The following is a 26,209-nucleotide window of genomic DNA, read 5'->3' on the forward strand; positions in this document are numbered from 1 at the left end:
TACCCATTTTTAAGTTTACAGCTCAGTAGCCTTAAGTATGTCTACAAAGTTGGGAAACAGAACTCTGAAACTTTTTCATTCATCTTGTAGAACTGAAATTCTCCATTAAACCAACACCTCCACTTCCCATTCCGTCAGATTTGTTGAATTTTTTATACATAAATTCATGTTAGGTGTTAAATGGACTTTCACAAGTTAAATGTAAGAGTCTGATTAATAGATTTAGTAGATGCTAAGTGGTGTGTAAACTTGGGTAGTCCATTTCCCCACTTCCTTCGTTTTCCAGTTCATCAAATGAAGGCCCTGGGGGAATGAAAGCCCCGAAGTGAGGACCCTGGTGTGGTGTCTGGTGACTGGAGTTGGACCAGGTCTTTGTAGAGTAGAGCAGATGTCTTATTAGAGAATCAGTTTCTCCGTTTTGGCTTTATGCCAAATTGCTTTCAGTTATTAATAAGCCTTAAAATTACCTTGTAAAATTTAACCTTCCTGCTTTTACAGGGTGATGAGACAATCTTACTGAACAGTCCCCCAAATAATATGTTTTACATCAAATTACTCCTACAGGTAGACTAATTCCAGGAAGCCTCTGAGGCGACACAACAGTATTTTCCCACTTTGCAGGTGAGGGTCAGGCCTTGTAGGAGTAGAACTGTCAGGCTCCCGATGCGGAATTCACATGGTAGGGCAGGCACACTGGACGTTTTCAAAGCTTTGGCAAGTGCTCTTGACCATACTTGGCTGAGGCCTTTGTAGGTGAGCGAGTAGTGAGGAAGGTGAAGAAGGTGCCCGTTAAGCAGTTATCAAGCCTGGCCCTTTATCCTCGGTAGTCCATAGGTCCCTCCCCCATTTCCGCTGTCTCCCTCCCCGCCCCCCCACCCCGCCCTGCTGCCCCGTCCCGGACAGGGATTGTCTTGGTTTCTCTGGAATGAGTTGTTTACTTAGGCTTAGGGTGCTGCAAATCTATTCTCACCCTTCTCCAGCACGGAGCCCCCTTCTCTCCCCATCCCCCTGTTTCCTGGCTATCTGTTTAGTGGCTTTTTGGGAGGCTTCATCTCTGTCATCTCAAACATTTAGTGTATTGGAATTCACAGATTCACTGGTTTGGGAAACAAGATTTGCACAGGCTGTCCTAGAATGTTACGCATTTTCCTTTTGAAAAGTGTTCTGGGCCGGGTGTGGTGGCTCACTCAATGCCTGTAATCCCGGCACTTGGCGAAGCTGAGGCGGGCGGATCACCTGAGGTCAGGAGTTTGAGACCAGCCTGGCCAACATGGGAAAACCCCGTCCCTATTAAAAATTCAAAAATTACTCGGGAGGCTGAGGAGAATTGCTTGAGCCCAGGAGATGGAGTTTGCAGTGAGCCAAGGTGTCGCCACTGCACTCCAGCCTGGGTGATAGGAGCGAGACTTCATATAAAAAAAAAAAAATTTTTTTTGAATTTCTTGATTTTCCTCTAATGCCAGTGGCTCTCAGTAGCATACCTAGTAGACATTAAAAAACCATCTCCAGGAAAAGAGGAAACTTTATGTGAGAAAACAATTGTGTTTTGAAATCAGTGTAAGGAATGAGCTTGTTTTCAGATGTCCATTGGGAAATGCTTCCATTTTAGGTGAAAGTTACATTGACCTGTAAGGTATCAGTAACATAAAAACTCAGAATATCCTTACCTATTTAAGATGCTTAGGAAGAGTCTCAGTTGGCTTTGAATCTATTTGTTAATAATCCCTTCTAATTACTTGGCAAGAACAAAGGACCAGAATACCAAGAAAGATGGAAAATTTTGGTCGATTTTTCAGCAAAAACTTCACAATTGCTAGATAGGAAGCACAGCCAAAGATTGGGGGACTGTTCAGATGCTTCTGTCTGCATCTATCTTTGTAAGGGGTCTTAAAAAAAAAAAAACCCTCGTAGTGGAAGTTTTCTGTCATACTCAAAAGTATAACAGAATCAGTAGTGGGGCTCTGTCCTATCACCCAGCTTGAGCAGGTACTGATATGTTACTAATCTTGTTTCATCTATTCTCACCCTTTATTTGCTGGAGATTTTTGAAGCAAATTCTAAACATACCACTTAAGAACCTTTTAGCTGTGATAATTATTAAAATCAAGTGCCAAACTTAAAACTAGATTTTAAATTGTTATGGCAAAGTATAACAATCATTGCTTTCGCTAAAATTAATACCTTGGTGAACAAAAAGACTTAGATATCATTCCTATTGTTACTCATTTAAAACTTATGTGTTTTTATAACATACATACCCTATTAGTACTGTGGTGCACTCTGTATTAACTACACATTGGAGGTACTCAAAAGTTTTAGTTGGGGTGCACAATAGAAGAGTTTGGGGCCTAGTGTGCTAAACACGCACAATTTTCATCTGTAAACTTTGTCAAGAAAGCTTAAGTATATCTTTTTTTGTCAAGACAGCTTAAATATATAGAATATTTTTGAAAGGTAAATACAAACTTTTTCATGATTGTGTTGAACAACGATTAGATAGTAAGCCTGCAGGCATGTGTATGCATTTGCTATGGGAAGTAATGGTGGTTTTAAAAAATCCTTTTCCCTTCTAGTTACATTAGTCCAGCCTTTGTGATTCATACGACATAGTAAAGGAACCAGTGAAGGTATACAGTCACACAGTTCTTTAGTACAGCATCTTGAATGTTTTCAGGCACTGAGATGATACTAGATCCGTAAAGCGGGTATTAGACTTGATATTTATTAAAATGTATAGCAGGACAATGCAACTACAGCCTAGTGAAGGAGACATTTCAATGGTGAGATGGGGCTGGTTCCTAAGATTCCTGTTACTGCTAGATGAGCTGTTGGAAATGCTTTAACTCCACTGAATTTTCTTACTATAATCCATAGCAGCAACAGTGGGTGAGTGACTGTAATGAAGTTTAGTCTGAATGTCTCTAGCAATCACATTTTACTCAAAATGCTATACAGATAAAATCAGGGCTGTGCTCTGTAATAACACACTTAATGAGGCCACCGTTAAAGTTAGTGTGCTGTTAATTGCATCTAAAATGGTCTAAGCTTCCTCTTGAAAGTAGAGTAAATCACTCCTTACTCAACTTTTAGATCATTATCTGACAGAACTCCCTTACCATTCTGCCAGTTTTATTCCCAACTGTGTTCTCTGGCACACTGCAAGCTTGTGACAGTACCTGACCGTTCCACTCAGGGACCCTGAAAGCAGCACTGACCACGTCGTAACCTGACATGGCTAAGTCTTCGCCTAAAGCTCTTGGGGAGTTTGATGTGGTGGGTGAGGAGTCACTCCCTGTGTTTGGTTGTGGCCTGAAGATGAGCTGCATCCTTCCTCCCTGGACCTCACGTTTCCCACTGGGAAATGAAAGGGTTAGCCTGGGCTAGCTGAGTCTGAGGGTCCCTCTAATTCTGAAAGTCACTGACTAAGTAATAATAAGTTTAAAGAATCCGCAAATACAGACAAGTTCTCAGAGTATTTGGCACTTAGTAAAGATGAATGAATGTGTTTTCTTGTGCTTGAAAACCAAACCAGTTACAGATTTTATTTTTTTAAGACAAGAGTCTTGCTCTGTCACCCAGGCTGGAGTGCAGAGGTGCGATCATGGCTCAGTGCAGCCTCAAACTCCCCGGCTCAAGGGATCCTCCTGCCTCAGCCTCTTGAGTAGCTGGTACTACAGGCGCACACCCAGCTAATTAAAAAAAAAATTTTTTTTGGTAAAGATGGGGGTCTTGCTAGGTTGCCCAGGCTGATTTTGAACTCCTGGGCTCAAGTGAGCCTCCCTCCTTGGCTTCCCAAAGTGCTGAAATTACAGGCATAAGCCAGCATGCCTGGCCCGGGGTTAACTTGATTTTCAGTTTTAAGGCCTGTGCAGGAACAGGAGCGTCTAGTGTGGCAGACAGTTGGGGGTGGGTAGGATGGTGTCTGGGGACTCCAGAACAGCTCCTGTGTATTCACTGAATGTTGGTCCATGTGGGTCAGGTACCGGGGCAGACTCTTGAAGGGACTCACTCAGATCCTTACAGGGACCCTGGGAGGTAGGCAGTGGTTCCCCATGCTTGGGAAATGTTGGAAACGAGAACACTGAGGTACCACCAGCAGCGTATGGCATCGGCAGCTTTAGGATGGGGCCCAGCCATGTGTTTTAAGTTTTCCGGTTGATTCTGATGCAGGTTCAAGTTTGAGACCTCTGATAGCTGACTCCCTAATAGTCTCAGAGGATACAGTGGTGGGGCCCTGCCCTCACGCGCCCAGGCAGGGAGGCTGTTATCCGGATCTCACGCCTGTGCTGCCGATCTCACGCCTGTGATCCGAATCTCATGCCTGTGCTCCGGATCTCACGCCTGTGCTCCCGATCTCATGTCTGTGCTCCCGATCTCACGCCTATGATCCAAATCTCATGCCTGTGCTCCCGATCTCACGCCTGTGATCCGAATCTCATGCCTGTGCTCCGGATCTCACACCTGTGCTCCCGATCTCACACCTGTGATCCGGATCTCACGCCTGTGCTCCCGATCTCGCAGCTGTGCTCCAGATCTCACGCCTGTGATCCGGATCTCAAGCGTGTGCTCCTGATCTCACACCTGTGCTCCAGATCTCATGCCTGTGCTCCCGATCTCACGCCTGTGCTCCGGATCTCATGCCTGTGCTCCGAATCTCACGCCTGTGCTCCCGATCTCATGTCTGTGCTCCCGATCTCACGCCTGTGCTCCCGATCTCATGTCTGTGCTCCTGATCTCATGCCTATGATCCAAATCTCATGCCTGTGCTCCAGATCTCACGCCTGTGCTCCCGATCTCATGTCTGTGCTCCCGATCTCACGCCTGTGCTCCCGATCTCATGTCTGTGCTCCGGATCTCACGCCTGTGCTCCGGATCTCACGCCTGTGCTCCCGATCTGACGTCCGTGCTCCCGATCTCACGCCTGTGCTCCCGATCTCATGTCTGTGCTCTTGATCTCACGCCTATGATCCAAATCTCACGCCTGTGCTCCGGATCTCACACCTGCGCTCCCGATCTGACGTCTGTGCTCTGGATCTCACGCCTGTGCTCCGGATCTCACGCCTGTGCTCCCGATCTGATGTCTGTGCTCCGGATCTCACGCCTATGATCCAAATCTCACGCCTGTGCTCCCGATCTCACCCTGTGCTCCCGGACAGCCCCGGAGTGGCACGGGGAGAGACAAGCGCCGGGGAGAAGATGGAGGCCCAGCCCCACACTGCTGAGGCGGGAGGCCAGCGGGGCTCCGCTGTGTCAGGGAACACAAGGACGGGAGAGGTGGCTGCCGTTAATGTCCTCGTGGACAACGTCCCAGAGATTTGGCACACGCACTGTGTGACCCCAGTGAGAATTCCCATCCAGAGACAAGCTGGGTTTTCATCCGGCTCCTGCTGTCCTGCTGTCCAGATTTCTGAGTTATCTCTGAGAAATGTAAATACAATTTGGGATTTGCGCCAGAGTCCTGTCCTGGCCCCCTGAGAAGGTCAGGGTTTACGAGGCAAAAGGCTCTTCCCAGCAGCCACGACTTAAACGCTCTCATGAAAAAGCTGCCGGGAGGAGAGGAAAAAGGAGGAGGGGGAAGGCCTCCTGGCCCTTCTGTTCCCAATGCAGGTGTGAACACGGTTCAGAGTCTAACCCCACTTCCCATGTAGTGTACTCAAAATGGGAAGTTAAATCATCACTTATTTATGTAACTGAGAGTAATTATCAGCTTATTGGCATATATTTTTTTAAAGTCCTTAACATTTCAGGAACACAGAAACAAATGGAAAACACCCACGTCAGCTGTGAAACAGAAGCCAGGCAGTTGGGTCTTGGGGGGTTCCACGTGGACCTTGCTGACTTGCCCGGTGACAAGTGCAGCTTTAGTGCGAGGGGCCCAGACTCTGACTGGCACGTTCTTTGTGAACTGCAATCTTGGGCAAGGTCTCTCATTCGTGAACTCTGAAATGGGGGTGATAACTCCTTGCTCTGAGGGTAGCTGTGAGGCCTCCATTAGTGAGTGGTCGTGAATGATCCTAGCTGGCACTAGGTTCTACACACGGTTCCGTTCTCTTCACCCGTTTGCGTCCTGCACAGGCAGAGGGGGCCTGGCCTGGGCACACTGTGCCCCGCACCCCACTTCAGACAACAGAGGCAGAGTCACCATGAGGCCAATAAAGATCCGGCTGGAGAGGCCTTAGCATTGAGTTCTGTGGTCATCTATTTTTATAAAATTAGCACAAATAAAATATTAAGCACAATGAGTGAAGACCGCTATCTGGTTCCTCTGTCACAGCTTCCTGCTGAGTGGTGCCGACACGGCCCAGGCATCTTTGGATCCCGCTGAGGGTTTCCCCACCTCGGCACTGTTAGCTTTTGGGGCTGGAGCGCTCTGTGCTGTGGGGCCATCCCATGCATTGTAGGATGTTTAGCAGCAGCCCTGGCCTCTCCCACTAGAAGCCAGTACCGTCTCCCCTGTTGTAACAACTAAAAATGTCTTCTGCACATTGTCAAATGCCCCTGAGCCCGAGGGGTGGGGACAGCAAACTGAAGTTGAGTTGGGGTTATATTATTTTGGATTTCACCTGGATATAGTCAGTGGTTCACGGTGTAGGAGGAGGTCATGAGCTACAAATTGGTCAGTGGTGTGGTCATTTCAAGGACTAGGATTACTTGGCACAAAACAAACCAAAACCCAAACGTTGAAATGCCTGATATCAGACACCTAGTATATGAAAGAAAACTCATAGAGGTTTCCCCAGCCTTGACAACTATCCAAAAAATGTTCATGACATTACTGATAAAGGCTTGTGGAGCTGAAGTAAACTGTTTTGAAGCTACCAATAATAAGACATTTAAATAATCATGTAAGATAGAGCAAACACCGAGTCATCTTCTGTTCTTTCTATAGATATTTGTGTTCATGGGAGCAGGCAATGAAGGAATATATAGCCAAGTAATATAGAAACATAAGGGCTTGTCTCTACTAAAATACAAAAAATTAGCCGGGCACAGTGGCTCACACCTGTACTCCCAGCACTTTGGGAGGCCAGGGTGGGTGGATCATGAGGTCAGGAGATCGAGACCATCCTGGCTAACACGGTGAAACCTCGTCTCTACTAAAATACAAAAAATTAGCTGGGCGTGGTAGTGGGCGCCTGTAGTCCCAACAACTTGGGAGGCTGAGGCAGGAGAATCGCTTGAACCCAGGAGGTGGAGCTTGCAGTGAGCTGAGATCACACCACTGCACTCCAGCCTCGGCAACAGAGCGAGACTCCATCTCAAAAACAAAAACAAAAAAACCCCAAAAACATAAGGGCTATCAGGCAGCTTTTTACAAACTAAACTTTTATTAACATCTAGAGATAATTATAGATTCACATGCAGTTGTAACAGAGATGCTGTGTACTTAATTTCCCCAAGGACAGCATCTTGTGAAACTGCAGGACAATCTCCCAGCCAGATACAGGGATGTGCCTCGCTGCAGTCACCACGGGGACCCCGCACGGTGCCCTCCTATAGCACCCCCTTCCCTCTGCCCTACTTCCTCCTGAATCCCTGGCAACCGTGGGTCTGTTCTTAGTTTCTGTAGTTTGGCCATCTCAAGAGTGTTGTATAAAGACAATCATACAGTAAGGAGCCTTTTGGGATGGTATTTTTCAGTGAGTAGAGTCCCTAGTTCCTACAAGGTGCTGCGTGGGTCGATGGTGGGTTCCTCTTTGTGACTGGGTCGCCTTCCATGGCAGGCATGTGCCACAGTCTGTTTAACCATTCACCTGGTGAAGGATGTCCAGGCTGATTCCTGTTTTGGGATATTACAAATAAAGTTGCTATAAACCTTGGTGTACAGCAAGCTTGTCCAACCCGCAGCCTGGGTGCTGCATGTGGCCCAGGATGGCTTGAATGTGACCCTACACAAATTCGTAAGCTTTCTTAAGACATCGTGAGATTTTTTTGCTTTTTTTTTTTTTGCTCATCAGCTATTGTTAGTGTATTTTATGTGTGGTCCAAGGCAATTCTTCTTCCAATATGGCCAGGGGAAGCCAAAAGACTGGACAGCCCTGGTGCGTGTGAACACAGCTTTCCACTTCTCTGGAATAATTCCTGGAGTGCAGTGCCTGGGTGGTAGTGTGGTTGTATGTTTAGTTTTCTGAGGCTCTCCTGGACTTTTCCAGTGTGGCTGCACTCTTTTCTTTTCTTTTCTTTTCTTTTCTTTTCTTTTCTTTTCTTTTCTTTTCTTTTCTTTTCTTTTCTTTTCTTTCTTTTCTTTTCTTTTCTTCCTTTCTTTCTTGAGACTGAGTCTCGTTCTGTCATCCAGGTTGGAGTGCAGTGGTGTGATCTCAGCTTGCTGCAACCTCCGCCTCCTGGGCTTAAGCGATTCTCCTGCCTCAGCCTCCAGAGTAGCTGGGACTATAGGCATGCGCCACCACGCCTGGCTAATTTTTTATTTTTAGTAGAGATGGGGCTTCACCATGTTGGCCAGGATGATCTCGATCTCTTGACCTCGTGATCCGCCCGCCTCGGCCTCCCAGAGTGCTGGGAGCACAGGCCTGAGTCACCGCGCCCAGCTGGCTGCACCATTTCAAATTGCCCCGTTTCCCCTCATGCCAGCATTTGGTGTTGGGATTTTGTTTTAGCCACCTTGATAGACATGTAGTGATAGTTCACTGTGGGTTTTGTTTGCATTTCTCTTTTTTTTTTTTTTTTTTTGAGACGGAGTCTCGCTCTGTCGCCCAGGCTGGAGTGCAGTGGCCGGATCTCAGCTCACTGCAAGCTCCGCCTCCCGGGTTCACGCCATTCTCCCGCCTCAGCCTCCCGAGTAGCTGGGACTACAGGCGTCCACCACATCGCCCGGCTAGTTTTTTGTATTTTTTAGTAGAGACGGGGTTTCATCGTGTTAGCCAGGATGGTCTCGATCTCCTGACCTCGTGATCCACCCGTCTCGGCCTCCCAAAGTGCTGGGATTACAGGCTTGAGCCACCGCGCCCGGCCTTGTTTGCATTTCTCTAATGGCTAATGGCGTTGCACATCTTTTCATGTGCTTATTTGCCGACTGTGTATCCTCTTTGGTGAAATGTCTTTTCATGTTTTTGCCCATTTTCTTTTTTTTTTTTTTAATTTTTTTTTATTATTATACTTTAAGTTCTAGGGTACATGTGCATAACGTGCAGGTTTGTTACATATGTATACTTGTGCCATGTTGGTGTGCTGCACCCATCAACTCGTCAGCACCCATCAACTCGTCATTTACATCAGGTATAACTCCCAGTGCAATCCCTCCCCCCTCCCCCCTCCCCCCTCCCCATGATAGGCCCCGGTGTGTGATGTTCCCCTTCCCGAGTCCAAGTGATCTCATTGTTCAGTTCCCACCTATGAGTGAGAACATGCGGTGTTTGGTTTTCTGTTCTTGTGATAGTTTGCTAAGAATGATGGTTTCCAGCTGCATCCATGTCCCTACAAAGGACACAAACTGTTTTTGCCCATTTTCTACTTGGGCAGTTTGTTATTTTCCTGTTAAGTTTCGAGAGTTCTTTCTGTATTCCCGACACTCTCCTTTGCTGGATTTGTGGCTGACAGACGCCTCCTCCCATCGTGTAGCTTGTCTTTGCATCTTCTTCACGGTGTCATTTGTAGAGCAAAGGGTTTTAATTTTGGTGAAGTTCCATTGATCAGTTATTGCTTTTATAGATTGTACTTTGATGTTAGAATATCAAAGAATGATTTGCCTAGCCTTAGATCCTGAAGATTTTTCTTCTGTGTTTTTTTCTAAAAGTTTTGTAAGTTTACATTTTACATTGAAGCCCATGAACTATTTTGAGATAGTTTTTGTATGAGGTGTGGGGCTTATATTGGGGTTCATCATTTTTGCCTATGGACGTCCAGTTGCTCTGGACCGTTCATGGCACCCGCTGTCTTCCCTCCACTGAATCGCTTTTGTACTTTTGTGAGAAAGCAGTTGAATGTATTGGTGTAGACCTAGTACCGGGCTCTCTGTTCTGTTCCATTGTATAGTGTCTTAGAATTGGGTAGATCGATTCCTCCTACTTTATTGTTTTTCAAAATCATTTTAGCTATTCAAGTTCCTTTCTCTTTTCATAAACATTTTAGAATAGCCTTGTCTATATCTACAAAAATTATTGTTAGGATTTTGATAGAAATTGTGTTAAGCTCGTACTGTGTATTAACTTGGGGGAGAATCGACATTTTTACTCTGTTGAGTCTCCTAATCTGTACTTTTTAATTTTTATTTTATTATTTTTGAAACAGGGTCCCACTCTGTCACCTAGGCTGGAGTGCAGTGGTGCTCTCTCAGCTAACTGCAACATCCATCTCCTGGGCTCAAGTGATCCTCCCACCTCAGCCTCCTGAGTAGCTGGGACCATGCCACTATGCCTGGCTGATTTTTGTATTGTTTTTGTTAGAGACAGGGTTTCACCATGTTGCCCGAGCTGGTCTTGAACTCCTGGACTCAAGTGATCCTCCCACTTCAGCCCCGCAAAGTGCTGAGATTACAGGCATGAGCCACCATGCTTGGGTGAGTCTCCTAATCTATAAAGATGATGTGTTTCTCTATTTATTCAGATCTTTTTTGAGGTTTTCAGCAGCATTTTGTAGTTTTCAGCATGTAAGTTCTATGTATGTTTTGTTAGATTTACGCCTAAGTATTTTTTTAAAGCAATTGTAAATGATATTATTTTGAATTTTGGTGTCTATGAATTCATTGCTATTTTGTAGAAATCTGCTTGATTTTTCATTGTTTATTTTTATTTTTATTATTTGTTTTGAGACAGAGTCTCACTCTGTCACCCAGGCTGGAGTGGAATGGCGTGACCTCAACCCACTGCAACCTCTGCCTCCTGGAGTCAAGCGATTCTCCTGCCTCAGCCTCCCGAGTAGCTGGGATTGCAGGCATGTGCCACCATGCCTGGCTGATTTTTGTATTTTTAGTAGAGACGGGGTTTTGCCTTGTTGGCCAGGGTGGTCTCGAACTCCTGACCTCAGGGGATCTGCCCACTCGGCCTCCCAAAGTGCTGGGATTACAGGTGTGAGCCACCACGTCTGGCCTACTTGGTTTTTTAAATATTGCCTTGTATCCTGTCACCTGTTGCACTGATTTAATAGTTTCCAGGAGCTCTTTTCTGTAGACTCTTGGATTTTCTAAGGAGACAACCATGTCGTCTGTAACAAGGGACAGTGTTATTTTATTTTTCGAATCTACACGCTGTTTATTTCCTTTTTGTGCCCTGCTGGTGTGCCTAGAACTTTAGCACTGCACTGAGTAAGAGGTGAGAGTGGACACCCTTGCCTTGTCTTAATCTCAGGAGGGAAACATTCCATTTTTGCCCATGAGGTATGATGTTAGCTGTGGCTTTGCCTTTAAAAGCTGATCGTTATCGAGTTGAGGAAGGTCCCCTGCACCTACTTTTCTGAGAGTTTTTGTCATGACAGGTGTTGGTTTGTGCCAAATGCTGTTTCCGCATCAACTGACATATTCGTGTGATTTTCTTTGTTAGCTTGTTAATGGGTTTTTATCAAAGGAGCTTTGACTATTGACATAGCCTCATGTTCCTGGATGAAACCCCATTTGGTCATAGGTGATAAATTTTTTTCTATATTACTGAATTCTGTTTGTTAATATTTTATTAAGGATTTTCTCATCTATATTCATGAGGGTTATTGGTCTACAGTTTTTTTGTTCTGTCTTTGTCTGGTTTTGGTATCAGGGTAATAATCAACTTTATAAAATGAATTGGTAAATATTCCCTCCTCTTCTATTTTCTGGAACAGGATGTGTAGAATTGGTGTTAATTTTTCTTAAACGTTTTATAGACTCTCCTGTGAAACCATCTGGCCCTGAAATGTCTTTCTGGGGAGTGTTTAAATTGCAAGTTCAATTTCCTCCCTTGGTATAGGGCTATTGAATTACCTGTTTCATGTTGAGCATGTTGTAGTTTGTGTTTTCATGAAGTGGTTCATTTTGTCTAAGTTGTCAAATTTATGTATAACTTTAATCATACATTTTAAATAATCCATTATTTTTCCTGAATTTTATTATTTGTGTGGAATTTGTCTGTTTTTACATTTTTATGAGTTTTCAGTCTAAATAAATATTCACCTTTGAACCTAGCTTCCTATGATTGTAATTTTATATGTATCTTTTTCTTAAATAAGGTTCCTCTATCCCCCAAAACGTGCAAGATTAAGGCTGCACAGAAGCTGGATCTATCCAGCCCCTCACTAAGATTTGTTTCTGGCATTAAACGAAACTTGCCTTTAAATGAAACTTGCCTTTAAATGAAACTTAAATGCGTGGAGAGAGTTTCCGGACTCAGGTGCGGCCAGGTCTCCACAGGCCGTGGTCAAGCTCTTACTGCCTTCTGAAGCGAAATCCCCTGTGAACAGAGGCAGGAGCTCAGTCAGCTGCGCTGGTTTCTGTCTGATTGGTGCCAGGTGATGAGCGTCCGTCCTCTTCATGCTCTTCTGAATGTCTACAGGAGTCATGCTTATTTTTTCAAAACACGAAAAGAAAGAACAGAAAGCCAAAAAAGAAACAAGATTGGGGTGTCTGGGTTGGAGAGTCAGCAGGGGCATCTCCAGGAGGGTCCTGCGCCCGCCGCGAAGCCGGCCTGGGAGCTCCTGGCGCTGCCGGCGTTCCCACACTCCCCAGGCCACCCTGCGGGACGGGGCGCGCAGCGCAGACAGGAAGCGGCCCGAGATAAGGCTGCGGCCGGCCGGGCGGCCTGATTTGCTGGGCTGTCTGATGGCCCAGGCCGAGGCTTCTCCCTGCGCCTGAGACCGCGGCCGCCTCTCTAAATAGCAGCCATGAGGCGCCTGGAGCAGTGTCCTCGCGGGCCAGCGACGGGCAGGACGCCCCCTTCGCCCAACGCGTGCTCAGGTAGGAGACGCTGCCCGGGGCTGCAGCTGAGGGTTTGACGGGGGCGAAGACAGTGGAGAGGGGAGGCAGGCAGGGTTCCAAACGGGGCGCCACGTGGGCTCCGGCTGAGCGAGGAGGATGGGAATCTGTCCCTAGATCCAGGCAAAAAAAGATTGAGTCTCAGTAAATCTGGCACCAGAGTTCCAACGTTGGATTCGTTCCTGGGGAAATTCGTGGAGCCTGTTGATGAGATGGGTTCAGACCCATGACAGTTACCGGAAGATGGAGTCACCCTCTTGGGTGGCAGATTTCAGAGCCCAAGGCCCAGAGGGCGAAACAGTCTTTGCTAATTCCAAACCTCAGTTCAGTACCTGGTCGCACAACCTGAGGATTGTTGCTGAGCCTGAGCAGCGCCTGAGGGGTCAGGGGACAGCAGCCACCACTGCTCCCAGGGACCAGTGGCTCTGTGTTGGGCTCAGGAACGGGGATCAGAGAGGTGGGGGAAAGGTGGGCCTTGGGGTGGCAACTTTCAAGGGAGGGACTTTGAGTTCAGATGGGGTCGTGTAAAACCAGGTGGGGTCATCTTGTCTCCAAAATTGGAAAGGAGGAAAGTTCCCTAGGGCAGCCGCCTCCTGCCTGGATGCCTTGCACTAGGAACTGGCTGTCTTTTTAGAGCTAAGGTGATGCGGCCGTTCTCAGTGTAAAGATGAACGTTTAAAGCCATCGCATGTGGGTAGCCGGAATTTTGATTTGATGGGAAACACTTTGCCTGTGGTAGGCAGAGCACTGCCCCAATCTTTCACAGCTATTTGATTGTATTTACAATTTTGAAAAATCCATGCACCAGAGAAGATAGCACACCGGTAATGTGCTGTCTGCTGGGGGAACGTAAGAGGGGAGAGATCCCTTCTTACTCTGTGCTCTTGGTAAGAAGCTAAGAGGAGCGTGTGCTGTTGTGGGGTGGAATCCACACAGAATCCAAGCTGCCCCAGAAGGTGCTCTGTCACTGCAGGGACGGAAACACCACAGCGGGGTTGAGGCAGTCGCCAGTGAGATGGGCCTCCTCGTGCTTCAGGGATGTGGTTCTCAGGAGGCATTTTGTGGTGCCTGTTTTTTTTTTTTGCTGGGCATTGCTGAAGTTACTTAACAAAAATGTAGAATAGCATGTTTGGCAACTGAAGCCATGATTTTTTCCCATTGTCTATTTCATTCTTTTTTTTTTTTTGAGATGGAGTCTGGCTCTGTTGCTCAGGCTGGAGTGCAATGGCACGATCTCGGCTCACTGCAACCTCTGTCTCCCAGGTTCAAGTGATTCTCCTGCCTCAGCCTCCTGAGTAGCTGGGATTACAGGTGTGCATCATCATGACCGGCTAATTTTTGTATTTTTAGTGGAGAGGTGGTTTCACCATGTTGGCCAGGCTGGTCTCGAACTCCTAACCTCAGGTGATCCACCTGCCTTGGCCTCCCAAAGTGCTAGGATTATAGGTATGAGCCACAGGGCCTGGCCCCATTGTTCATTTCATTTTTAACATGTACTTCTTCTCAGGATTCCACGTTTAACCCCCTCCCACTGCTTGTCCAGTCTGCCCCTTCCATTGACGGGAAGGCCCTAAGCGTCTTGGGCCCTGGCTAGGAGATAAGGATGTTGTTCTTAAAGAGGTCCTGGGGGTAGCTGTGGCTTCTCCGTTTACAGAATGGAATTCCTCTTCTAAGAAGGCAGTCAGAGGGTGAGACCTCTGGGAAGCAGAGACTCCTTCTGGGGGGCCTGTGTGCCCTCACCCTGTACCTACCTGCCATGGTTCCTGCTGTGCGTCTGAGAGCGCCCTGATGCAGGGCCTGTGTCTCCTCTGTGCCCATAGGCCTAGATGGGGCCTGTCGCAGGAAAGTGGACAGAAACTCTGTGAATGGGCAGCGGGGTCAGTGAATGAGTGGAGTGAGGGAAGGCACGAGAAATCCCGGCCTGGGCTGTTCCAGGGGTCAGTGAATGAGTGGAGTAAGTGAAGGCATGAGAAGTCCCGCCTGGGCTGCTCCGGGGTGAGTGAAAGAATGGAGTGAAGGCATGAGAAATCCCGGACTGGGCTGCTCTGGGTTTCTCCGCTCGCTACTCACCCCTTTTCTTGGGAGATGGAGCCTGATCATTGTTGAAGCCACTCTTGGAACATATACGGAGTGAGGGCAGTAAAAGCCTTGCTGAACACCTGTTTATACCTGAACAGAATCATTTCTAGCTAGAGAGGAAATTCCCATGTCAGCCCTTGATTCCTGAGACATTAAAAAAATAAAAAAATCTAAACCCAGTTTGCATCCCACAAACTCTGAGAAGTAAGGTTTGACTTGCGCACTGAGTGGGTGGAGAGCAAGAGCTTACTATTGCTTTCAGAAGCCACATACCACAAGGAGCCAAAATACTGCTGCTCAGGCAGCAGCCGGGGAGACTATGGTTATGAGCCCAGTGGACCAGCATGTATGGCTACAAACCTTGTGGTGCCCCTTGTTTTGACATTTTATTTTTATTTTTTATTTTAATTTTATTTTCTTTATTTCATTTTTTTTTTTTTTTTTGAGACTGAGTCTTACTCTCTCACTCAGGCTAGAGGGCAGTGGTATGCTCTCCGCTCACCACAACCTCCACCTCCTGGGTTCAAGCGATTCTCCTGCCTCAGTTTCCCGAGTAGCTGGAATTCCAGGCACCCGCCACCACGCCTAGCTAATTTTTGTAGTTTTAGTAGAGATGGGGTTTCACCATGTTGGCCGGGGTGGTCTCAAACTCCTGACCTCAGGTGATCCGCCCGCCTCGGCCTCCCAAAGTGCTGGGATTACAAGCGTGAGTCACTGCGCTTGGCACATTTCAACATTATTAGAATTTCAGGACAATGACAGCAGGGCAGTAACCCACATCTGCAGACTGCCTGCCCTGGAAATACCGCGTAGACATTAGATATAATAAAGATTCGGAAACATGGAAACACCACAAGGAGAAGAGCAGAAGGCTCTATTTGTGAACTTTCGTTCTGTTGTTTGTTCCTTTATTCACTCATTCATTTGTTCACTCAGTTTGGTGCCTGCTCAACTGCAGGCTTCTGCGTGCTCAGAGACATTTACGAAGCTGTAGCTTGCACAGATCACTCGGTGCGTGGACCCAAGCCTGCAGGGAACAAGGAAGGTGGGAGGAGTGAAGTCAGCTGGTGGGAGGAGTCAAGTCAGCTGGTGGGGGGAGTCAAGTCAGCTGGTGGGAGGAGTCAAGTCAGCTGGTGGGGGGAGTCAAGTCAGCTGGTGGGGGGAGTCAAGTCAGCTGGTGGGGTTCTGGATTTCCGCTTTTCAGTTGTCCTTATTGTTCTACTATCCACGTGAGCACAGGGGAGCAGGGTGTGGGTCTCTACAGGGGAGCAGCGGGTGCGGGGTGTGGAGAGGAGGCTGGAGGCGGGCTGTGGGTGGGGGATGTGGAGAGGAGGCTGGAGGCGGGCAGCCGGTGAGGGGTGTGGAGAGGAGGCTGGAGGCCTGGTGGTGGAGTTGGGGCTGATTGTTCAACTCCATAGTGCATTGTCTTTATCGTGAGGAACTGTAATAATGTACAAGGTTGTTTTGGGAATTAAATCAGATATATGTCCACATTTGGTATACAATGTATATTGACTCCTTGTTCTCTCCATCAAAAACCTATTTTAAAAGATCCCTTATGTCATGACTGAAGGAGGAAGGTGGGCCCTTCCTTTGAGGCATGGGAAAGGATAGTTGGGCAGAAAGAGGAAAGCAGCCAACAGTGCTGGGAAGCCCTGGATTTCAGTCCCACCCTCACCACACACCAGTTACGCAATGCTGGGAAGGGTTCTTAATTTTTCTTTTCTTTGGCTTCCTCATTTGTGACGAGGGCCTGATAGTGCTGATCTCTGTGCAGTGTATGGGAGTTATTTTCCTCCAACCCAGTGGACATTCTGCACCCCTGTCCTTTACAAAGTCATTTCTGCAAGGGGCTCTGTAGGAAGAAGCCAGGTTCTCACGATGGTCATCGGCCAGGTGCACGATGACCCACACTGCAGGATGGCACTGAATGGAAGCAGGTTTCCCTGTGCCCATTCCGTGGAGAATTGACTAACGCAGAGGCACTGGGCGGGGCGCAGGTGTTCTCAGATGAGGAACCCTGGCTTCCAGCGCTTTCCCTGGGCTGGGAGCCCATGCATGTGATCACAGTAGGATCAGGAGCTGCCATTCGCTGAGCATTCGCTGTGTGCCACACTGGGTCACGGTGCCACGCGCATTAATTACCTCTGCTATCCCTTCAAATAGCCTATCTCCACATTAAGAGAAGGGCAGGGGCTTGCAAAGGGCATGTGGTGTGGCCAAGGTGCTGGTAAGTAGTTCAGCGGATTTGTAGCTATCCCTCACCCACTGCACTCAGGATGCCAAGTCCCAGGAGGTCTCTGGGCAGTGCCATGGCCCCTCGATGGCCCAGGGAGGCAAGCGCTGGCTGCCCCACAGTCATGAGGGCGAGCTCCATGCCACCAGCTGCGCCCTTCCTCTCCCAGCACCCATCAGTGGCATGCAGTCTGCCTCAATAAGATTAGATAATCCATAAGCTACAACTACATAAAACTGAGTAAAAAGACACTGAATGCTATGGATACTGTGCTGTGATATCTTTTAAAACTCAAAAGCGGCCGGGTGCGGTGGCTCACGCCTGTAATCCAAGCACTTTGGGAGGCTGAGGCAGGTGGATCACGAGGTCAGGAGATCGAGACCATCCTGGCTAACACGGTGAAACCCCGTCTTTACTAAAAATACACAAAATTAGCTGGGCATGGTGGCAGGCGCCTGTGGTCCCAGCTACTCAGGAGGCTGAGGCAGGAGAATGGTGTGAAACCAGGAGGCAGAGCTTGCAGTGAGCCGAGATAGTGCCACTGCACTCCAGCCTGGGCGACAGTGCGAGACTCCATCTCAAAAAATAAAAAAAAAACAAAAAACCCCTCAAAAACAAGCCAGGCTGGGTGCGGTGGCTCACGCCTATAATCCCAGCAGCTTGGGAGGCTGAAATGGGCAGAGCACTTCAGCCCAGCAGACCAGCCTGGGCAACATGGCGAGACCCTGTCTCTACAAAAAAGACAAAAATTGGCCAGGCGTGGTGGTACATGCCTGTAGTCTCAGCTACCAGGGAGGCTGAGCTGGGAGGATCCCCTGAGCCCAGGAAATTGAGGCTGCAGTGAGCCAAGATGGCATCACTGCACTCCAGTCCTGTCCCCAAACCAAAAACAAGCAAAACATGACAGAATATGCTTTAAGAACGCATAATGTGTAGGAATACTGCTTAAACCCCGCCAGAGGAGAAGCTCACATTTGGGATGGCGTCCCCCAGGGGAGGGCGGGTGGATGGGAGCAGGGCCGGGGTTTCGGGGCTGGCGAGGCAGGTGCACTCACCAGTGTCTGCTGTGTGGTGAGGCCTTGTCATCGTGTAGTTGTATACACACGTTAACTCCTAATGAACTAGAAAGTGAGCATCGAAAATGACACCTCGAAGTGTTAATAATTGTTGAAGCTGGGCAATGGGTACATGGAAGTTCATGGTACTGGTTTTGTGTGTAACTGACATTTCCCATCACAATGTTAATGATGACGCGAGCCTCAACAGGACAATGCTGGGCCCCGTGATGGCTGCGTCACTGCACGAGGTGGGCTCCCACCCACAGTCCCTTCTCAGCAGAGCCAGGAGCCCCCACTTTCCTTCTGGCCTTCCCACTCCTGTGCTTTGTGAAGTCATCTCTACTTCTGATTCCTTGTGGATTCTTGCAGGATGTTTGAATAAAAGGGGGTGTGGGCAGTTTCTGAATTAACCCCTTTTTCCACCACCCTTCCCACACGCGCAGTGGGCCCCGGAGTGGCGGGAGTGGAGCTGGGATTTGAGTAGGGTCTCCGTGGACAGGGCGGCATGTGGACCATGTAGACCATCATGATGTATCCGAAGCTCATGGGTTTACTTTTTGTGACTTTGAGCTTTTTTTTTCTTTTCTTTTTCTTTCTTTCTTTGTGTTTTTTTTTTTTTTTTTTTTGAGGCAGGGTCTCACTCCGACTGCCCAGGTTGGAGTGCAGTGGTGCGATCACAGCTCACTGCAGCCTCACCTTCCCGGGCTCAGCCTCCCACTTCAGCCTCTCCTGTAGCTGGAACTACAGGGGCGTATCACTACACCTGGCTAATTTTTTGTAGAGATGGGGTTTAGCCATGTTGCCCAGGCTGGTCTCAAACTCCTGGACTCAAGCCGTCTGCTGGCCTCGGCCTCCCAAAGTGCTGGGATTACAGGCGTGAGCCACTGTGACTTTCAGCTTTGAAGTACCTTTGTTCCCCTGAGCCATTCTTGGACACCCGGGATGAGAGGCGGCTTCAGCTTTAAGGTCTGTAGGTTTTCTTAGAGGTAGGACAAGTCTGTCATCTTTGGCAAGTGAAGCTCTCCTACTCACTTGCCCAAGCTCTGGCTCCGCCCTGACTCTAACCCTCTCTCCCTTCCCGCCCCGCCCCTTCGTTAACCCTTGCTTCAGCGGTAATGGACATTTAACACAGAATGTTTATGGTGGTAACACCAGCCGTCTCCACGTCATCTTTTTGTCTGTTACCATTAGAGGGGATTTTTTCAGATTTGGGAGAAGGATTTCAAATGACTTCCCTTCAAGCTGCAGGGCTGTCTTGGGCATCTTGACCTCCACACATTTCTGGGAGGACTCCTCGTGACCTCCGCACATTTCTGGGAGGACTCCTCGTGACCTCCGCACGTTTCTGGGAGGACTCCTCGTGACCTCCGCACGTTTCTGGGAGGACTCCTCGTGACCTCCGCACGTTTCTGGGAGGACTCCTCGTGACCTCCGCACGTTTCTGGGAGGACTCCTCGTGACCTCCGCACATTTCTGGGAGGACTCCTCGTGACCTCCGCACGTTTCTGGGAGGACTCCTCGTGCAGCAGGACTTCAGGTGGTAGAGGTGGGCTTTCGCCAGCCAGAAGTGGGGTCTCTGTAGACTCCATGGGGCCCTGGCTTTTGGGATCTGTCTGGATCACCCTCCCCTGGCTTTTGTAGCAGGGCTGTCATGGGGCTGTTGATGTGGAAATCCCCCCACCACAGATGGCCTTTCTCTGGCAGCTAAGGTGACCTTCATTTTGGGCCTGAGAGGGCCAGCTGGCCTGGAACTGAGGGAGAGAAAATGCAAGGTGCCCTGACCCCCAAGCCTTGCAAACCGAACCATTGCTCACCCACTGGGTCACACAGGAGTCTGTAGGTGTCTCAGACTCGGAAAGTCAAACCCGAGCCCCTGACTTAGCCTCACCTCCTCAGTTCTGTTTCTCAGCAGCTGGCTGCACTGTTCACCTGGCTGCTCAGAACAAAGGCTTTCATCTTTCACTTCTCTCTGTCATTTCCCACATAATTGATCAGCAAAACCTGTCAGCTTTGCTTCCAGACTGCATCCCGGACCATTGTCATCACCTCCACCCACAATGGGGTCCAGCTGCTGTCCTCGCCCACTGTGCTGTTGTGGTCACCTTGGCTTGGCCTCCTGTCTTCGGTTGCTGTTCCTCTAAGTCCTGTCTCAAGAGCAGGGTGACCCTTTTATAAAGCCGCTCCCTGATCCAGACCCTCTGTCTCATACAGAGCAACCCCCAAAGCTGCCGGGCGCCGGCTACTGTCTGGCCTTTGCTTCCTCTGTGCCCACCAGGCCAGCCCACCTCTCCCCGCATCGTCTGGCATGCACTGCCTCGGGGCTTTCTCTGAGCCGCTCTCATCCACCTGTCAGCAAGGCTTCCCTGGCAACCGTCTTGAACAGCAGCATGTGTCCCGGCCACTGTACCCTGCCTCACTCTTCCCCATGGCACTTACCCCTGCCTTTGTCTGTCTCGGTCTGTCTGTCTGTCTCTTCCAATAGGAATAAAAACATAAATGTTCTTGCTCTACTCCTGGTGCCTAGAACTGTGCCTGACATTTGGTTGGCATCCACAAATGTTTTTGAACGAATGATTAACCAAACGAAAGGACGCCAGGAAGTATCCAGAAGCATGGTCTTTGGGATGGACAGATGCTCCTGTGGCTTCGATGCTCTGTGGGGGCCCCAGGCCCAGCTCACCGTGGCTCTTTTTCAGCTGTACTCCGGGGCTTCTGTCTGCACTCTGCCCTTCTGGACTGTCCCTCTCTCCCCTCCTGTCCCTTTCCCTCTGTTTCCTGGCCTCTCTTTCAAGTTTAGTAGTTTCCATTGCCCTCTTTGTTTTCCGAGTTTTATTTATTATATGTACATATATATATTTTTGGGATGGAGTCTTGCTGTCATGCAGGCTGGAGTGTAGTGGCATGATCTCAGCTCACTGCAACCTCCGCCCCCTGGGTTCAAGCAGTTCTCCTGCCTCAGCCTCCCAAGTAGCTGGCATTACAGGTGCCCGCCACCACACCCAGCTAATTTTTGTATTTTTAGAAGAGACGGGATTTTACCACGTTGTCCAGGCTGGTCTCGAACTCCCGACCTTAGGTGATCTGCCCACCTTGGCCTCCCAAAGTGCTGGGATTACAGGTGTGAGTCGCCACGCCCGGCCTTGTTTTCCAAGTTTTAACGCCCTCTGCGATGAAGAAACAAAGGGGGCAGCACATATCCGCCCCTCCTGGGACGGTCAGGAGTCCATGACACCCCTCTTCCTGTGGGCTCGGCCCCCACCTCCCCAGGACCCTGGGTTCCTAAGGCTGGGCTCCTCTCTCCTTATTGATCTCACCGAGGAGGGCCCGTGTCCTGTCACCTAAGGAGATGTGGGGCGTGGATTTGTTGTCTGTGAATGGAGCCGCTAAGCCTGGAGCTCCTCAGGCACCTGGGCTGTTTCCTTTAGATGTTTCTAGCCTCCCTCCACTGTGCCCAGCTCTGCAGAGGCTCCTTGTCTGTCGCTGGCCATGCCGTGTGGAGACCCCCTACTCCACTCTGTGTAGGAACCGTTTGTCCCAGAGACCAGATGGAACTCCTTGGGATGGGCGAGTTGTAGGCCTTCAACCAAGGCTCACTGACCGGGGCTGGCATGCACTTGGTGCCTGGTGCCTGACCTTGGGGCTGCTGTGGAAGCTTCTCAGTGGAAGCTTATGACTGGTGCTTGAGTGAGTGGGGAGAACCTGGCATGGGGGCCCAGACAGCCCTTCCAGACGCCAGGAGGGCTGCACGCCGTGCCTCCGAGGCCTGCTCACTGTCACTGGCTGCCCAGCTGTTGCAGTTCCCATCACTGTTTATTCCTTCCTCTGTGTAGGAGTCGGTATCCTGCCTGCGCTCAGGATGAGGGGGGATCTGGCCCTGGCGGGCGTTCTAATCAGCCTGGCCTTCCTGTCACTGCTGCCGTCTGGACATCCTCAGCCGGCTGGTGATGACGCCTGCTCCGTGCAGATCCTCGTCCCTGGCCTCAAAGGTAACCACTCCCTGAACTCTGGGCTGCTGGCCAGTGGCCTCTGGGCCAGCTCAGAGACTCCTATGCAACTGGGCAGTTCCACAGAAAAGCACAAAGCCCGGGCAAATCTGCTCACCCCATTGGGCCTCAGTTTCCCCATCTGGAAATCAAGGGTTGGGCAACATGAAGTCTAAACTGTCTTTGGCCATGGAATTTCTAATTCTGAAGGTAGCAATTTATTTGCAATTCAGCCCTCTCCAGGCTGAATTGCTGGAAGGCACCTGGGTTTTTGTCAGACCCTGCACACATGGCCTCGTGTGATCCTCCCCATGAGATGGTCTCATTTGGACTGTTTTACGCATGAGGAAATTTGAGGCTCAGAGAAACTTTGCAATTTGCATAAGTTCCCCAAGTGCGCTTCTACATTGCTTCCTGAGAGCTCTTAATATTTTATTTTAAAAATTAAAAAATCCCTGGTGGTCTAGTGGTTAGGGGAAAAAAAAAGAAACAAACATTTTTTTTTCCTCTTTTTGCTTTGTCTGCAATCTGCTCCCAGATAGAGATAGTTCTGCATGTCAGGCATGGGTGAGAAAGTCCCTGAAGCTGCAGTATCTGAAGCTTCCGAGTAGCATCTTCACGTAAGAAAATCACCAGCTTCTCCAAAGCAGAGGCAACAGGTCCCCAAACCTGGTGGAGCCCGGTGTGAAATGAAAATGTGGGCCCCTTGTTGAAAATTACAGAACCCAAGAAGGGGCAGCAGAGTGTGTGCCAGTGTCGGGTGGCAGGGCCGGGGCTGCACGGGCCGCGGCAGAGTCCAGGCCGCAGCTGAGGGGAGTCACGTGGGTGCTGAGGAGGTGGAGGGGCACATTGACCTTCTGCGCTGAATCGAGTCCGCCTCCTCCTCATCCCCACGCAGGCTGCTTGGGCCTTCAGCGTCTCTTATGGAGTGGCTGCAGCTCTTTGTATTGAAACATTAGAGAAAAGTGGATTCAAACCCACGATCAAAACAGGCACCACAAAAGACAAGCCCTGCTCAGCCCATGTTATACAGAATGAAAAGATCAGCCCTCTTCCGGGGCACAGGGTCCGGACAGCTCAGGGCCACCCTGCCAGGCCATGCAGCTCTGGATGGGGGCTCTTTTCTGGCTGTGTTCACCCTGCTGTTGGAAACCAAGTGGGCCGCCCTGCAGCCCAGACAAGCCGAGTGGCCTTTGTGCTTTTAATTCTGATGAATGCACTTGCTTTAGAAAATGTTTAATTATATTGGAAGCAACTTAAACTGTTGGACGAGTATGGCTCTCTCAGAAGTTTTGGTGAAAGTGGCTTTGGCCCTGACTTTGTGGTCGCATGTGTGGGTTTGTGAGTGGAACCTTCAGCTTTAAGTTGGAAACCATGGCTGTGGAGAGCTGGACTTTAGGCTGGGGAGGTCACGTCCCTACCCGATGTGGTGGGTGCCCCCGACTCCCTACCATTCTCTTCCCTGCGCCCTGCCAGGTCTGTTGCCCGCACTAGTGGGGGCCGTGGGGTGGGCTCCAGGGTCCTTTCTGGATGCTGCCTTTCCCTGGTGCTGTTGGGAGGGTCCTTCCCAGCCATCCACGTCCTGGGTCCCCTGGATATGCTGTCATTTCCCACATGGGTAGGGTCCCTTCCCAACCTTCACAGGCTGGGAAATAGGGCAGATCTGAGTGTGCTGTGGGTCAGCGATGCTGCGTGATGGGTACCTGTCCTTCCAAGCCTTGGCCTCCTTGTCCATGAGGTTGGGGAGGCAATGCCAGCTTTGGGTTCTGTGGGGATGCAATGGTGGCACCAGGAGTGGGCACATGGTGACCGGGGACCCAGCCCCTGCTCCTGGCTCTGGGACAGTGACTTACAAAACACTAACCCTGTGCAGGCAGTGAGCCCAACCAGGGAGCAGATCAGGTGTCCGTCCAGCACGTGCCCCGCGGGTCTGCAAGTGAGGGGTGTGCACCAGGGGTGAGGAACGGTTTAGAAGGATTCAGGATGCCCAGTGTGCCAGAAATTGGGTTACTCAATGGAGAAAATTGTGTGTGCCAGCAGACTTCATCCCTGCCAGCCACAGCATGTGCTGTAGCACCCCAGGGCCACTGGAGGTCAGAGAGGAGAGGCAGCGTGCACTGCAGTTGGAGGTCAGAGAGGAGAGGCAGCGTGCAGTACAGTTGGAGGTCAGAGAGGAGAGGCAGCGTGCAGTACAGTACAGTTGGAGGTCAGAGAGGAGAGGCAGCGTGCAGTGCAGCTGGAGGTCAGAGAGGAGAGGCAGCGTGCAGTGCAGCTGGAGGTCAGAGAGGAGAGGCAGCGTGCAGTGCAGCTGGAGGTCAGAGAGGAGAGGCAGCGTGCAGTGCAGCTGGAGGTCAGAGAGGAGAGGCAGCGTGCATTGCAGTGCAGCTGGAGGTCAGAGAGGAGAGGCAGCGTGCAGTGCAGCTGGAGGTCAGAGAGGAGAGGCAGCGTGCAGTGCAGCTGGAGGTCAGAGAGGAGAGGCAGCGTGCAGGACAGCTGGAGGTCAGAGAGGAGAGGCAGCGTGCAGGGCAGTGCAGCTGGAGGTCAGAGAGGAGAGGCAGCGTGCAGGGCAGTGCAGCTGGAGGTCAGAGAGGAGAGGCAGCGTGCAGGGCAGTGCCGCTGGAGGTCAGAGAGGAGAGGCAGCGTGCAGTGCAGTGCCGCTGGAGGTCAGAGAGGAGAGGCAGCGTGCATTGCAGTGCAGCTGGAGGTCAGAGAGGAGAGGCAGCGTGCAGTGCAGCTGGAGGTCAGAGAGGAGAGGCAGCGTGCAGTGCAGCTGGAGGTCAGAGAGGAGAGGCAGCGTGCAGGACAGCTGGAGGTCAGAGAGGAGAGGCAGCGTGCAGGGCAGTGCAGCTGGAGGTCAGAGAGGAGAGGCAGCGTGCAGGGCAGTGCAGCTGGAGGTCAGAGAGGAGAGGCAGCGTGCAGGGCAGTGCCGCTGGAGGTCAGAGAGGAGAGGCAGCGTGCAGTGCAGTGCCGCTGGAGGTCAGAGAGGAGAGGCAGCGTGCAGGGCAGTGCAGCTGGAGGTCAGAGAGGAGAGGCAGTGTGCAGTGCAGTGCCGCTGGAGGTCAGAGAGGAGAGGCAGCGTGCAGGGCAGTGCAGTTGGAGGTCAGAGAGGAGAGGCAGTGTGCAGTGCAGCTGGAGGTCAGAGAGGAGAGGCAGCGTGCAGTGCAGTACAGCTGGAGGTCAGAGAGGAGAGGCAGCGTGCAGTGCAGTGCAGCTGGAGGTCAGAGGAGAGGCAGCATGCAGGGCAGTGCAGCTGGAGGTCAGAGAGGAGAGGCAGCATGCAGTGCAGCTGGAGGTCAGAGAGGAGAGGCAGCGTGCAGTGCAGCTGGAGGTCAGAGAGGAGAGGCAGCGTGCAGGGCAGTGCAGCTGGAGGTCAGAGAGGAGAGGCAGCGTGCAGGGCAGTGCAGCTGGAGGTCAGAGAGGAGAGGCAGCGTGCAGTGCAGTGCAGCTGGAGGTCAGAGAGGAGAGGCAGCGTGCATTGCAGTGCAGCTGGAGGTCAGAGAGGAGAGGCAGCGTGCAGTGCAGCTGGAGGTCAGAGAGGAGAGGCAGCGTGCAGTGCAGCTGGAGGTCAGAGAGGAGAGGCAGCGTGCAGGGCAGTGCAGCTGGAGGTCAGAGAGGAGAGGCAGCGTGCAGGGCAGTGCAGCTGGAGGTCAGAGAGGAGAGGCAGCGTGCAGGGCAGTGCAGCTGGAGGTCAGAGAGGAGAGGCAGCGTGCAGGGCAGTGCAGCTGGAGGTCAGAGAGGAGAGGCAGCGTGCAGGGCAGTGCACCTGGAGGTCAGAGAGGAGAGGCAGCGTGCAGTGCACCTGGAGGTCAGAGAGGAGAGGCAGCGTGCAGTGCAGCTGGAGGTCAGAGAGGAGAGGCAGCGTGCAGTGCCGCTGGAGGTCAGAGACGAGAGGCAGCGTGCAGTGCCGCTGGAGGTCAGAGAGGAGAGGCAGCGTGCAGTGCCGCTGGAGGTCAGAGAGGAG

At 50.5% G+C, this 26,209-nt stretch overlaps 1 protein-coding gene across 2 annotated transcripts in view; it reads left to right on the forward strand.

Annotated features, from left to right (window-relative positions):
- The first annotated feature begins 12,326 nt into the window (after positions 1-12,326).
- Positions 12,327-26,209, forward strand: part of COLEC11 (collectin subfamily member 11) — a 51,374-nt gene continuing 37,491 nt past the window's right edge. Inside the window, exons 1-2 of one of the 2 annotated variants that reach the window (XM_073022753.1) lie at positions 12,327-12,874; positions 22,096-22,251. In XM_073022753.1, the coding sequence (XP_072878854.1) occupies positions 12,802-12,874; positions 22,096-22,251 (229 nt within the window). In that variant the 5' untranslated portion in view covers positions 12,327-12,801. The remainder of the gene's footprint in view (positions 12,875-22,095; positions 22,252-26,209) is intronic. The other variant, XM_073022752.1, reaches the window with a different exon arrangement.

Source organism: Chlorocebus sabaeus, chromosome 14 (assembly GCF_047675955.1).
Source record: "Chlorocebus sabaeus isolate Y175 chromosome 14, mChlSab1.0.hap1, whole genome shotgun sequence".
NCBI lineage: Eukaryota > Metazoa > Chordata > Mammalia > Primates > Cercopithecidae > Chlorocebus > Chlorocebus sabaeus.